This window comes from Penicillium nucicola (genome assembly GCF_028828085.1).
Source record: "Penicillium nucicola strain IBT 29836 chromosome Unknown utg000006l, whole genome shotgun sequence".
In the NCBI taxonomy this organism is placed as follows: Eukaryota; Fungi; Ascomycota; class Eurotiomycetes; order Eurotiales; family Aspergillaceae; genus Penicillium; species Penicillium nucicola.
In genome coordinates this window covers 24,114-37,494 of record NW_026643130.1, presented here as the reverse complement: position 1 = coordinate 37,494, position 13,381 = coordinate 24,114, and the positions used below count along the sequence as shown (strand labels likewise).

The window sequence follows — 13,381 nt, the reverse complement described above, 5'->3', positions numbered from 1 at the left end:
CAAACATGTCTACCTTGATAGGATCTGAAGTTTTCATTATGCACTTGAACCCTTCCGAGTGACGAACCACTATCCATTGGTCTTCTAACTTGTCTTTCAACGCCTCATTCCTAAATTCCTCGGTCTCGCTTGCAATTCCAGGATTTAGTTGCGCCAGGCAGGGAATCAGATCCATAGAAGATTGATTCATTGCAAGACTTATTTGGCATGGTAACCATGGCGCATTTCTGGGTTGTTTGTTGACAGTCCACACGGCCATTGAGGGTTTTTGTTATACTTCGGAATCTTTTGAGCCTCATGCTGAGAGGCTTAAAAGCTTCACTTTCCCCAAGCAACAGGAGGCCATCACAAGCTTCAGTCGACAACCCTCGCCCCGTCCGTCCTTTCGTCTTTTCGCCAGACAAACGCTCCTTAGGACGTGGTTAATTGCTGCCTATCATTAATCCCCGCAATTCTGAACATACGTCGCTTCCGCTTCTTTCAGGATGAAGACAATTACTTTCATTTCGCTTTTTGGCGTCGCTACACTCGCCCACCCAGCGGGCCTGGTGAGTTTTGCATCATCGGAGACGAGTCATCATGGCTAATCATCTCATAGTGGTGGGGGACCGACGTCTGCTACACCAGTCCGGACAACACTGACAACCAGTGCTCGGAGGTCCAAGAGACCGGATTCGACTGGTCTGAACTGGCCAATGGCGATAACTGGGGGTATGATGGGTTCGACTTTGTTGGATTCAGCCCTAAGAGTGCCTGCGGGTCCCGAGGAGTGAGTTGAGAAACAGCACCCGTCCCATATATGGACACTAACGGGGACCAGGACAACTGCATTGGAGGAACGCTGTCCGGAGATGACAACTACAATCTCCAGGTGGATGCCACCGACGCTCCCTTCTCCATTCGCAACTTCCATCTGACGACTTCGCGGGAAACCGATGTCATTCTTACCTACAAGACACCCGAGGGCCATGCCTGTCACCAGGTTGTGTCCAGCTCGCCCCAGGGAGTCGATGTCCAGAATGACCAGTGCGGTGGCGCCGTCTCGGTGAACTTCCAACTGCCGGAACAGAGCAAGTTCGGCGAGTGTGAACTGAACCTGCATCAAGTCGACTTCGATTGTTCCGCTGGAGAAAAAACCCCAGGCCTTCCAATCCCCAGTCCGTCGCAAGAATCCTCGGAGTATTGGCCAACCCCGACTCCGGCCACTGTGCATGAGCTCAGTTCAATCACGGAAGTCTTCCTGTCTACCAGGACTCACGAGATAACCACTTCCACTGTGTGGACCACCTCCGAACTAACCATCACCAGCTGCGCACCAACTGTTACGGACTGCCCGACACACTCGACTGTGGTGGTAACCTCAACATATGCCCTATCGACCACGGTCTGTCCTTCCGAGCCCACTGAAACTGGTCCTCTGCACTCGGTTGGCTGGGGAACAACTTCCACTGAAGGCTGGCATGAAAGCTCCCAGATTGTGGTTCCGGATCTTCCTACTACGATCACATCTGCAGTCAGCGAGCCTTCTTCTCCTGTCGTTCCTTCGGCGCCAATCCCCAGCTCTCCTAGCACACATGCGCCGTGTCCCGAATTGGTTCCCAAGTGTATGAACACCTGGCTCTCAATTCCCAAGTGCGACTCCAACAGTGATGTGGCCTGCTTCTGTCCCTCGTCCGAATTCACAGACAAGGTCACTTCCTGCATTCAGTCCTGGGGTAAATCCAACGAGGAAATCCAGTCTGGTCTTGCTTACTTTGCCGGTATCTGTGCCTCCTATGTGCCCAAGAACCCAGGCATTGTCGAGATTGTCCCGACTAGCACTCCTGTCGCTCTGACTACCGTGTCTAGCTTCTCCTCTCACGTTGCTTTCACCACAAGCACACCTGTCGAGGACGTCATTCCAGCCACAACAGCTCCTCAAACCCCATGTACTACTATTACCTGGTCTTCCCACACAGTTACCGTCCCACAGGTTGGGTTCAGTACCGTTACCGGCGCTTCTTCGACCACTGTGGACCTGGTTCTTATCACACCCACGAGTCCCACAGCACCCTTGTCAACCAGTTGGACAACGACAACTCAGTGTACAACGACTGCTGACTCTACGACTACTGCCCCTAAGCCCACTGACACCTTTGTGGTTTCTAATTCTGGATCACGATCTGGGTCGGATAGCTTGTGGGCATTTGGTGTGGCCATTTTGGCTCTTTCTCTTCTTCAGGTGTAGATTTGAACTATCACCCTATTTCTTCAGGCTTTTGTGATATAATTGAGCATCATCCTGCATTTAACGTGAATTTAATTGGTGAATACTATATGCTTCAAACACAAAATCCGCAAGTAACCTTCCCAGAAAACCACTGCATGCTCAGAATTTATGCTATCTCAAGATGAGAGTGCAAGCGGCAAATTAGTGCATATACAATAGCAGTCGATATGTTTCGTTTGAAACATGAATCCGCTCAAAATTCAACTTTGTGAGATGAGTTGACGTCTATCAATCACAAACGTGCACTTCCATCTGTTATTCGATTCCAATCCTTCTCTCCATACGGCGTGTAGCTATCTTCACCAGGGGCGATCCAAAGGAAGTGATCATCCTTTCCTTCCGGAGCCTTGGTACCTAGAAGCGCAGGATCTACACCCTCGTCACGGAGAGGCACCTTGTTCTGTTTGTGGTTATGGATGTGCGTGGGATTCTCGACAACACGCAAGAACAGCGGAACAGCATATCGAGGTAGCTTAGAGCGGGCGAAACGGGCAAGTGCTGTGTAGTCGAAGTTCTGACGGGCTTCAGGGCTAATCTGGATCGCTGCACAGCCGGCTCGTCCTTCGTGATTAGGGAGCCGGACGCCATACACGTTGGCCTCCGTCACGCCGGGGAATTTCCCTATGACCTCGGAAACTTCGGCAGTCGCGCTTTGAGGTGAAGCAATTAGCTTGACATCATCAGATCAGCAGATCTCTTACTTACACATTCTCGCTCTTCCAACGGAAGGTATCGCCCAGCCGGTCAAGGAAGTACCAACGTCCGTCATCCAGTCGGCGTAGAGCATCCCCAGAGCGATAGTACAGATCTCCCTTCTTGAAGACATCGCGGAGGAATTTCTTATTAGTTGCTTCGGCATTGCGCCAATATCCCTGGAACACTTCTTCCCCGGGGATATTGACCAGAATCTCTCCACCCTGCTCATACGGGGAGCGAACCGCAAAGCCGGTCTTGGGATCTCGCAGAATATCGCCGGTCTCTGGGTCAATCGCTACCGGGACATATACATTATGCAGGACCCCCCGCATCAGCAGTCCATGGTGGCCGACACTGCCGGCCGTGAATGGACCGCAGTTGTAGTTGAAGAGGCCGAAGATTCCTTCGCTGCTGTTGAAGAACTCTCCTACCTCGGCCACTCCAAATCGCTCCCGGAACTGCTCCCAAACATCTGGGCGAAGGCCATTTCCATACATGCACCGGACCTTGTGGTTTTTGTCTTGGGGCGAGGGTGGCGGAGCCAGTAGATAGCGAGCCGTCTCGCCAACATAGACAAAGAGAGTCGACTCGGAGTCGCGAATATCCTTCCAGAAGTTGCGTACGCTAAATTTGGGACCGATCGCGATACTGACTCCCATGACTAGACACGAGGCCAGTGATATCGCGCCAGTGCCGTGGTATAAAGGCATGCAGCTATACCACCGGTCCCCACCTGGGCCAGGTGTATCCCCCATCATCCCATGGCGTATGAAGAGGGTGGTATAGAGTCGAGCCATGGTGAATGCACATCCCTTGGGCAGCCCCGTGGTCCCTGAGGTATAGATCAGAATGGCCGGGAACTCGCCCTTGATCCCCTTCGCCAGCTCCTTTGGCGGCAAGGATTTTGGACGCGTGCTGATCTGCGCTTTCAGAGAGCCATCTAGCGTCATGGGATTCATTCCCAGGCCCGCTATGGCTTCCTGCGATTCCCCTACCCGTGCCTGGCAGCTCGCATCTTCGTCGACGAGGAGCAATTTCGCGCCACTGATCCTCAGGCAATGTATGAGCGCATCGCCTGCCAGATTGTAATTGATGGCTGCCGGGGCACATCCAATGCTCCACAGGGCTATCCACACCACCATAAACTCCGCACTGTTTTGCAGATACACTGCTACCAGCTCACCCTTCTTCACGCCTTGCGATAGGAAAAACTGGGCGTATTGGCACGCCTGATCCTGTACTTCTTGATATGTATATGATCGCTCGCGGGTCCATAGGCAGTTCATGTCAGGGTGACGTTTCACCGTCTCCAAGAAGACAAACCAGGGGTTTCCGCGACTCTGACTGACTGCGTGATAGGGTCAGTATGCATTTGGCTCTTGTTTGGGGGGTTTCGCTTTCGTACCCGCCCGGGCATATTCACGCTCGGCTTTCTTTCCGGTGAGTATATCCGACACGTCTTTTTTGATATGAAATTTGGCATTTAGATAGCTGGCGACCGTCGCACCCCCCAGCAGGGCAGCGGCAGCGGTTCCTGTCCTTGGTCAATTTGCGTTCGAAGGGTGATCAAGCCCGTTGAGAGACACACCTAGATCCATTATTGAGCTCCTGTCAAACGACAACACCAAAGCACCGAAATTGAGAGTTGAGGTTTCTGAGAAGGAAAAAGGGCACACATAAAGAGGCGAGGCATCCTCGGCAACGTGACTCCGCAAAGTCCATCAAATGCGGGGGAGGAATTCATTTGCACCTCGGTCGTTTTGATAGCCGATGGCTTCACTTTAGGGCATTGAGCCAGGAGAGAGGACCAACAGCAGGCCTGGTTGCATTCATTGCTTGCTTGTCTGAGATGGAGGAGAGCTGCTCCAAAGCTGGGGCAGAACAATCACTCCCAACATCACACCAACCAGTAGTTGGACTGCCCAGTTCCGTGGTCAATCATTCAGCCACTGTCTGCCTCGGGGGTGGAATCTGCCTTGAATGGAGTCTGCCTCGAATCATTGCTGCCTGTATAGCAGGTGTGGCGCAGGCGCTTAGGGGAGGAGAGAAGAAGAAGGACGAGCATCTGCCCCAGGATGATTTGACGGATTATAAGACACGAGAAAGCCACAGCAAATGCAATTCCAATTCATCCGCCTCTAACTAGACCACGCGGTTCTCGTGCCAATTTCCCGGGTCCTTACAATGCCATGCGACACGATCTACACCGTAGCAGGGATCCTCGACCTTTACATTGGCCATCCCAGAGATGGCAAACACCACTGCCTCGCCAAGACCAAGAAGTCTGGGGGCAAGGACCAGTGTGCGCGTGCCATTGCCTCGAGAAAACAAGAACAAGCGTGGTATCTTCTACGTGAATGCATGTCGTGTGCGGATCTCGACGATCAGGCAGTCAGATGCCACACAAGGGCGCTCGGTGAGCTCCTGATTCATAGCTTTCATCCAGAGGCTCGCAACGCGCACATGGCCGCATGGACCCGAAAGATTCTCGCGTTTCAACAGGATCCTAGAAACAGGCATGCCTGCCGCCGTCCCCTTGTAGACGGTGAAACACCCTTGCCAAGCGTCCCTATCGCGTATCCCAGCCTTCCCTACGTCATGGACGATCCTGTCGAGCCCGCGGCGATCATGATCCGCAGCCCAGGCTTCGACCTCGGTGAGCAGAGGACCATCGAGCGATACCGGAGCCGTGCAGCCGATCCGTCTGGCCGTGTGTCCACGCATGAGCCAATTGACGCGATATCAACGTCGAATCCGGCTTCCCATGCCCTGCCCGGCAACGATCCCGCAGGTTACGGCCCTATTACCTTGTTCACCTGTCTATTTGGGCGTTTGATGCACGTTGGTAGCTTTGGTGGACTGTGCCTTCAACTTGGCGTCTCCCTCTCCAGCCCGCACGATGTGCAGGGGTCCCTGGTTTACCTGAAATTTGAATTGGGGATGCTGGCCCAATTCCTACCGCTGGTGTTATTGGGCATCGTCTCAGTCATGATTGGACTCTGCTGAGCATCATGTGCGGTTATTATTTGTTACAATAGACAATAAACACTCTGATCTCTGATCTGATCTCCGAGATATCTTCGAGGTGGCTAATGTGCGCCGTGTGATTGGTGGCATCGGGAAGCAGTGGGGACATGACGCAAACAGCAGACAGAACAGAAGAGAAGCGAAGGCAGAGTTTGTACGAGAGTAGGCGAGCCACGAAGAGACAAGAAGAAGAGAGTGAAGACAGAGCAAGACAGAACCCTAAGTCTAATCCCAACCCCAAAACCCTAACGTCGGTTGGCCTCGGGAAAGGTGTTGGGGAAGCCCAACATGCTCCGGTGTAGAGGGGAAGAAGGTTGAGAGGAGAGAGTTCCCCCACAATCTCCTTCCTCGCTCTCTCTTCTCCTCTACACTTTCCCCCTCCCCCCAAACATGTCTCTCCCTATTCGTTCATTGCCTCGGTCTTTCCTGCGCTCTTACGGCACGGTGCAGGGGTCCAGTGTGCTGTCCAGCCAGACTCAGATCCCGCTCACCTTGACTGATGCGACGGGAGCAACTGCCCCACGCACTACGTGGACTCGAGATGAAGTCAAGCAAATCTATGAGACCCCATTGAATCAACTCACCTACGCCGCCGTAAGTCAATGCCGACCCATGCAGTCGGGGCAGGACAGGCAGGATCGTACTGACCACCTCTAGGCTGCCGTCCACCGTCGCTTCCATGACCCCTCCGCCATCCAGATGTGCACCCTGATGAACATTAAGACGGGTGGATGTAGTGAGGATTGTTCCTACTGTGCCCAGTCCTCGCGACACAACACCGGTCTCAAGGCCACCAAGATGAGCCCGGTGGACGAGGTCTTGACCAAGGCGCGCAACGCCAAGGCCAATGGCAGCACCCGGTTCTGTATGGGGGCAGCCTGGCGAGACATGCGCGGTCGCAAGACGAGTCTCAAAAACGTCAAGCAGATGATCACCGGCATTCGGGAGATGAACATGGAGGTGTGCGTGACCCTGGGCATGATCGACGAGCATCAGGCCAAGGAGTTGAAGGAGGCTGGCCTCACCGCATACAATCACAACCTCGACACCTCGCGTGAATTCTATCCATCCGTCATTACCACCCGCTCCTACGACGAGCGGCTGAAAACCCTCTCCCACGTCCGGGACGCCGGGATCAACGTCTGCTCGGGAGGTATCTTGGGATTAGGAGAAGCCGATTCCGACCGCATTGGGCTCCTGCACACCGTTTCCAGCCTACCCGCACACCCGGAATCCTTCCCCGTCAACGCGTTGGTTCCCATCCCCGGAACGCCGCTTGGCGACCGCAAGATGATTTCCTTTGACCGCTTGCTCCGAACCGTCGCGACCGCCCGGATTGTGATGCCGGCCACCATTGTGCGCCTGGCGGCGGGTCGCATTGCCCTCACCGAGGAGCAGCAAATCGCCTGTTTCCAGGCGGGTGCCAACGCGGTCTTCACCGGTGAAAAGATGCTGACCACCGACTGCAACGGTTGGGATGAGGACAGTCTTATGTTCAAGAAGTGGGGATACTATCCCATGAAGAGCTTCGAGAGGGCCAAGCTGAGAGTCGACCCTGTAACGGCGGAAAAGGAAGCCGAGGTTGCTGCGCCGGTCGCAGCTAGCCCTTCGGCCTAGACAAGTTAGTTCAGAAATAAACACAACCTTTTGACCTGCAAGATAGTCTGTGGACGGTGTGATTCTGTAGAGGGAATGGGCAGAGCCTCAAAAGCCATAACAGGATCGGTGACACGTGACCCACGCAACCCAGGCAGGAACCGTCACTGCTTCTCTTCTCTTTCTTCGATCAAACCCTGGCATACTCTCTTCATGGAAGGTTCCATGTGCCGTGACGCCAAATGTTGATCGGCGCTCCACTGTCAAATGGCCGGATGCCGAGGCCCAGCCAGACGCACGCTGTGCATTTCAACCTCCAACCCATCTGGCCCCTATTATTGGATATCAATTCGACCACCGCGGATCACACTGGTTCTCTCTTTTGTTCCAACAGGCTCTAATTAGCCATGCAGATGCCCTCAAAGGATTAGCCGACTCCGAGGCCCCTTTTTGCGGAGAACTTCACATGTGGCAGCCGCTGATCGTCGCCCATTTGGCATGGACTGTCCACGATCTCCTGTTCATTTGGTGTGTAGGTTTTGTTGGGGTAAGCCGATCCACACAGGGAGTCTTTCACACCATGGCTCTCGATTCACATGGAGCATGTCGTTGTAGAATGATATAAAGCAGATCCGCGCCACCAGGAGTGGCCGTAAACCCACCCCAAGCCGCTCACTATGGATTCCAAACCGCTGTCCAAAGATTCAATGAAATCCACTTGGCGAACTGCACCTCGCAGTGAGTGGAATATAAACCACTGGCTGTTAGATCTGCTCAACGCCCATCCTCAAGAGCTCAACGAGGAAGTGCCAGTGCACAGCAAAGACGAGAAAGTCCCTTTCATGCCTCAGTGGTCCCTCCAACGCTGGGTGCTTTTCTACTCTGCCCTTCCACTGCTCCTCCACGAAACCTACATGGCCTACACCGACCGTACCATCGGCCCAATCACCGCTTTCAATTTCTACTTTTTCGCCTTCAATGCTACAGTCATCTATCAGGTGCACATCCTCCGTCGCCTAGGTCATCAATATGGCTTCCTCGACGGCGACAAACATGAACGTGATGGCGTGCCTGATGTAGGCGTGGCCAAAGTAGTGACCTCGCTATACAAAACCACCGGATCCCGCCTGATCCTGTCAATATTCCTTTCCTACAACGCTAGCCAACGCCCCTCTGAGATGTCGTGGGCGTGGCTTCCACTCGAAATTGGTCTATACGGCATTGTCCTTGATTTTTGGTTCTACTGGTATCACCGCCTGATGCATGATGTGAGCTTCCTCTGGAAGTTTCACCGCACCCACCACTTGACCAAACACCCTAATCCTTTACTGGCTGCCTACGCGGACCATGAGCAAGAATTTTTCGATATGGTTGGGGTTCCGATGATGACCTACTTCAGTCTCAAACTAGTTGGTCTACCGATGGGCTTCTATGAATGGTGGATCTGCCATGAATACGTTGCATTTGCCGAAGTCTTCGGGCACAGTGGGTTGCGTATGCACCTCACGGTGCCATCGACGCTGAGCTGGCTACTTCAAATGTTCGATTCAGAGATTGTTATTGAGGACCATGATCTGCATCATCGTAAGGGATGGCGTAAGAGCCACAATTACGGTAAGCAGACTAGGCTATGGGATCGCATTTTTGGTACTTGCACCGAACGTATTGAATCTGCGGCCGATAATGTCGATTATGAGAACACGGCCAAGATGCCTCTTTTCTGAGGCCATTGGGATTTATTGGCTATAACGTGGAATAAGCGATGGTGCTTGCAAGTCAACTGTATAGATCTCAATTTTATGAATTATGCTACAATATCTCATCTCACCAGTAATTTGCTTCTCATTGACAGTGTCTTGGAAGATCTTTGGAAAGCTAACAAAGGCGTCTGCTCAGACTCGCCTGCTTTATCCGATCTGTCCCAATGAAGCCAACCTGGCACGTTGACAGTGTCTCCGAGGCTATACATTATCCTATTCCGTTGGCTTGACCAGTACATCTTTTACTAACATTCATAACTAACGTGAGACATAAAATCTGATCTCTATCAATATCTATGACACAGCAACTGGTGCACCACGCGTTATATATTTATCGATCAATCGATCCCTCGCCAATATATCTTGTGTCATGAAGTAGGACTAACTTACCTAACATCCAATTATCGTTTCTCAGTTCTCAACTGCTTACATGCACCAAGCTCTATTCCCCAAGAGACTAATGAACATGGGTTGAGGTTGTGGTTGGCCGGGGTGTCTCAATGCTTGATACAAATGATTGATTCTTTTGATGCGACATATTAAATGGACTAACTAACTATCATTTGAGCACCTCAGAAGATAGTACCGAGAGCCAGAGCGATTTCATATATCAGAGTTGGTCGATTCAGCTAAGTATTGTTGACTTATTTCCTAATTTCATAACGTTTCTATCACGATGATGAAGTGGGCAGACTCCTGGACACGAATATTGATTTTTACACAGCTTTTTATGGCAGACCTCTCAGCTTGAGCCACTGGAGCTTATGTTGGACAGAGACTAAACCACGAAGTCTACTTTTTGATTTCCTAGCAGGACAGCGACTAAGCACAAGTGCAACACGCCTCCAGTGTTATTCAGCACAAAGCAACACCAAATTTGTACTTTCGTTTATACTTTCCCCTCTCCGAGACATTGAGACGACGCCAAAGAGGCTAAACGTAAGACTCATATCAAGGTTTCGGTCGGTAGACCAGAAAGAGTTGGTGGAATATCAATACAGCGAGGCTTCAATTGAGACGTCTAAACCTTGGCCGGTGTTCAACGTGTAAGTTATAGTTAGAGCCCAGTATGATCCATTGGGCAAGAAACTGACAAATACTTCAAGAGATATCCCGGGAGATTATCCAACAGAGGCAAAAGCCAAGCCAGTAACCGGACAAGTCTCGTCAGATTTAGAGACTGACCCAAAGTTACTGATTCTCTATAGCTCTGCAGTGGGTACATGCCATCTTCACTATCAATTCGGGCGTTCTTGATGCTCGGTCTGCTTCCGAACTTGGGGGCTTTCTGTGGAACTGAACAACAACTGTTTCAGATCTAGAGCAGCTTTTAAGTTTGGACGAGAGTTTTCTTATAGATATGATACATGGAAGGCGTTGTGGAATGCTTCGGTACCCGGCCCCGCTGGTTCGCGTCGGAGTGTTGACCAGGTGCATCCGGCGCTTGTGTCAATATCAATAGTGCTGACAACCTGTGGAGAACTCTCCAAGGTCTTGGACTGAGATTTGAGCAGGCTTTAGTCTCCATCACCGAGAGTTCCTAGGGCAATGCCGCATTTCCACACAATCTCGGCTATAATGAACATATCGTGCAACGCTGCGAGCTAAGCGTTACGCTAATGCAGAGCAGTGATCTGGTCTTAATGTGTTCATTCCGTCTACCTGATCCAGCCCGATCGCAACGCTCACAACTAGTCTATTACCAATGTTGATTGGTCTGGTCTCAACTCCACATCGTTACGCTAGTCAACCTCGGTAAGCCGATTCCCGACTGAACTAACGATCTTTTCTAGCGCGATTTCAGTGAAGGGACGGGTTTGTCCTTCCTGACTAGGTTTAGCCAACAATCATGGTGAAAAGTGGATAAGTTATAGATTCGTGACGGCGTACACTAAGTGACAAGTCTAGGAATAGTTATAATATGTAAACAAGAAAAAAAAAAAAAAGAAAACCCGGCCACCAACATCATCAAAGCTGCCTCACGGACTGTGGTAGCTGCTCTTCGTCGGAGAAAACAGAAATCTCGACCTGCTTCGTAATTCCAGTACCGTCGAGGGTAGGAGAGTCCGGGTGGCCGCCGACGCTGGTGCTGGTGTGCGCGCTTTGGTTGAGAATGTAGTCAACACTCCCATTTTCCAGATCAGACTTGAACCTGCGCGTGCGTCGCGACTGGTTGGTCTCGTTGGGGTTGGTTTTGTTGGTTTTGCGACCGGTAAAAGGACCGCTGAGTTCGTAGGAGCGCGAGAACTTGCCGCTGGAGATCTTGCGGACGGAGGAAATGAGCAAGGGTCGAATGCAAGGAATGGAGGAAGTGATAATAATGATGGTGTTTTCGATGTATCCCCAGCGGATGAGCTCAAGGCCACCGGTGGCTCCGATATTGGTGATACTGGGGATTGAATCGAGTTTGGTTGTCTTGATGATAGATGCGATCATTGCACTGACTCGTTAGTACGTGGTCCATCGCAGGAGAGAAAAATGACTTACACAATACCCAGACTGAGTAGAACGATCAGACTGACTTTGATGCGGAGCTTCAGGTTGAGGTTCCAGAACACGATCGCCGGGAATACGGCTAAGAACAGATCGGTGGCCGAATTGAAGGTGTTGGAGAAGTACGCAAACTTGATGATGGCGCTGGAATCACCGCAAGTGGTTGAAAGAGCGGCCTGTTTATCCCACAGAGCCGCCACATTGCGACAGATACTCAAGGGAAGCACCGCGGAGGTAATGTTGCCCGCGAGCTGGATGATCATAAAGGTCCATAGCAAGCCCTGGTAGATCTTGTTGGTACCGAGCAGCGGAACAATGTAAAGAATGAATGCAGAGCGCGCGAACGTCGTACTGAAGGTGACAATGGGGACCTGAATGGCAATGTACTTCAAGACCAATTCCTGATCAACCGTGGGGAGGGTTGTCAGGTCCTTTCCAAACCCATGTCTCACGCACAAGGTCAAGAAGACGGTTGAAGCGATCGCCAGAAGCTAGTCCCGTTAGCAAAGACCCCAACTAGACAGAGGAACAAATGGTACCTCGGCAAGAATCATCAAGGCATCGTCGAAGCCAAACCGTTTGATTTTAATTTTAGCAAAGACACGTAAAATCACGATCACCGCGGCGATGATCACCGCGGCCCAGATCCCCTTCTCTAGGGCTGGGCCAAGATCCTTTGACATGGTGTGGAGATGCAAGAATTCAATTGAAGATCATTGTCGAGACAATCCAGTGACTTTAATAACAGCAGAGGGGTAGTCAACGCCTGGGAATCGCATGTGTTGCAAGCATGCCGGAAAAGAAAGTCCAATTTGGGGTTGAGCGCGAACCCAAGGTTCAGGTTGGTCATAAACCCCGGATAGACCGAGAAAAGGGAACGGAGACAGGGCGAGGGCCAATCGAGTCTACTCATCTCCTGGTCCAAAAAAGAATGCCGGTGGAAAGACCACGGATTGGCCTGTGAGGGCCCCAAGATCGGCAAACTCTGATGGATTGAAGCGAGAGTATAACGGAACAGGTTCTGCGCCGGATGCGTCGTCTCCACTTAATCTAATAAAATGAGATGGAGTGAATGAAATAATCTAGAAACAGCGGCACTTCATTCTGCAGCCTCGAGAGAAAAGCCTCGAACCGTCCAAAATTGAGACCGGACAAGCCACCAAAGTCTCGTTGATTAAGGAGAGAAGCCTCGACGGGCGACACCCGAGTTAGGGCTGATTCCCGGCTGGCTGTTTGGCCCACCCCCCAGCGCACATGGTGGCGCTCAGACCCACTTTCATCTGTAACTTGTAATCTGATTGAAGGAATCTATTTGCTTGTTCTGAGACACTTCGATTTCCATGCCCAGCGCCATATCCGTGGGAGCCGAGGGTGAGCCGTGGGAGCCGGAGTCCGGGAGTTAGGGTTTGGAGTTGCAGTGTGCAGAATGCAGGGGAGGCAAAACCCTAACGTCATGTTTCCCGATCATGGATTGTGATATCCATGGACTCCCTCAGCGTGTTCGGCTAGTGTAGATCACACATGAGCCGTATCCTGAACA

The 13,381-nt window shown here is 51.7% G+C and overlaps 6 protein-coding genes across 6 annotated transcripts; 3 read left to right on the top strand and 3 right to left on the bottom strand.

Moving 5' to 3' along the window:
* Positions 1–485: 485 nt before the first annotated feature.
* N7511_005998 (CFEM domain-containing protein) lies at positions 486–2,227 on the top strand (the record flags this gene model as incomplete). The annotated part of the gene is made up of 3 exons (XM_057128375.1): positions 486–548; positions 599–769; positions 821–2,227. 3 exons carry the CDS (start codon positions 486–488, stop codon positions 2,225–2,227), a joined length of 1,641 nt encoding a protein of 546 aa, XP_056982931.1.
* Positions 2,228–2,501: 274 nt separating this feature from the next.
* N7511_005997 (putative very-long-chain acyl-CoA synthetase family protein (CefD1)) lies at positions 2,502–4,563 on the bottom strand (the record flags this gene model as incomplete). The annotated part of the gene is made up of 4 exons (XM_057128374.1): positions 2,502–2,919; positions 2,975–4,313; positions 4,371–4,499; positions 4,554–4,563. 4 exons carry the CDS (start codon positions 4,561–4,563, stop codon positions 2,502–2,504), a joined length of 1,896 nt encoding a protein of 631 aa, XP_056982930.1.
* A 751-nt stretch (positions 4,564–5,314) lies between these two features.
* Positions 5,315–5,689, bottom strand: N7511_005996 (uncharacterized protein; the record flags this gene model as incomplete). The annotated part of the gene is made up of 1 exon (XM_057128373.1): positions 5,315–5,689. One exon carries the CDS (start codon positions 5,687–5,689, stop codon positions 5,315–5,317), a length of 375 nt encoding a protein of 124 aa, XP_056982929.1.
* Positions 5,690–6,382: 693 nt separating this feature from the next.
* On the top strand, positions 6,383–7,609 carry N7511_005995 (biotin synthase; the record flags this gene model as incomplete). The annotated part of the gene is made up of 2 exons (XM_057128372.1): positions 6,383–6,586; positions 6,650–7,609. 2 exons carry the CDS (start codon positions 6,383–6,385, stop codon positions 7,607–7,609), a joined length of 1,164 nt encoding a protein of 387 aa, XP_056982928.1.
* Positions 7,610–8,265: 656 nt separating this feature from the next.
* On the top strand, positions 8,266–9,312 carry N7511_005994 (sterol desaturase family protein; the record flags this gene model as incomplete). Its single annotated transcript, XM_057128371.1, has 1 exon — positions 8,266–9,312. The coding sequence occupies one exon, from the start codon at positions 8,266–8,268 to the stop codon at positions 9,310–9,312; it is 1,047 nt and encodes a 348-aa protein (XP_056982927.1).
* A 2,004-nt stretch (positions 9,313–11,316) lies between these two features.
* N7511_005993 (uncharacterized protein) lies at positions 11,317–12,524 on the bottom strand (the record flags this gene model as incomplete). Its single annotated transcript, XM_057128370.1, has 3 exons — positions 11,317–11,788; positions 11,836–12,332; positions 12,381–12,524. The coding sequence occupies 3 exons, from the start codon at positions 12,522–12,524 to the stop codon at positions 11,317–11,319; spliced, it is 1,113 nt and encodes a 370-aa protein (XP_056982926.1).
* Positions 12,525–13,381: the final 857 nt, after the last annotated feature.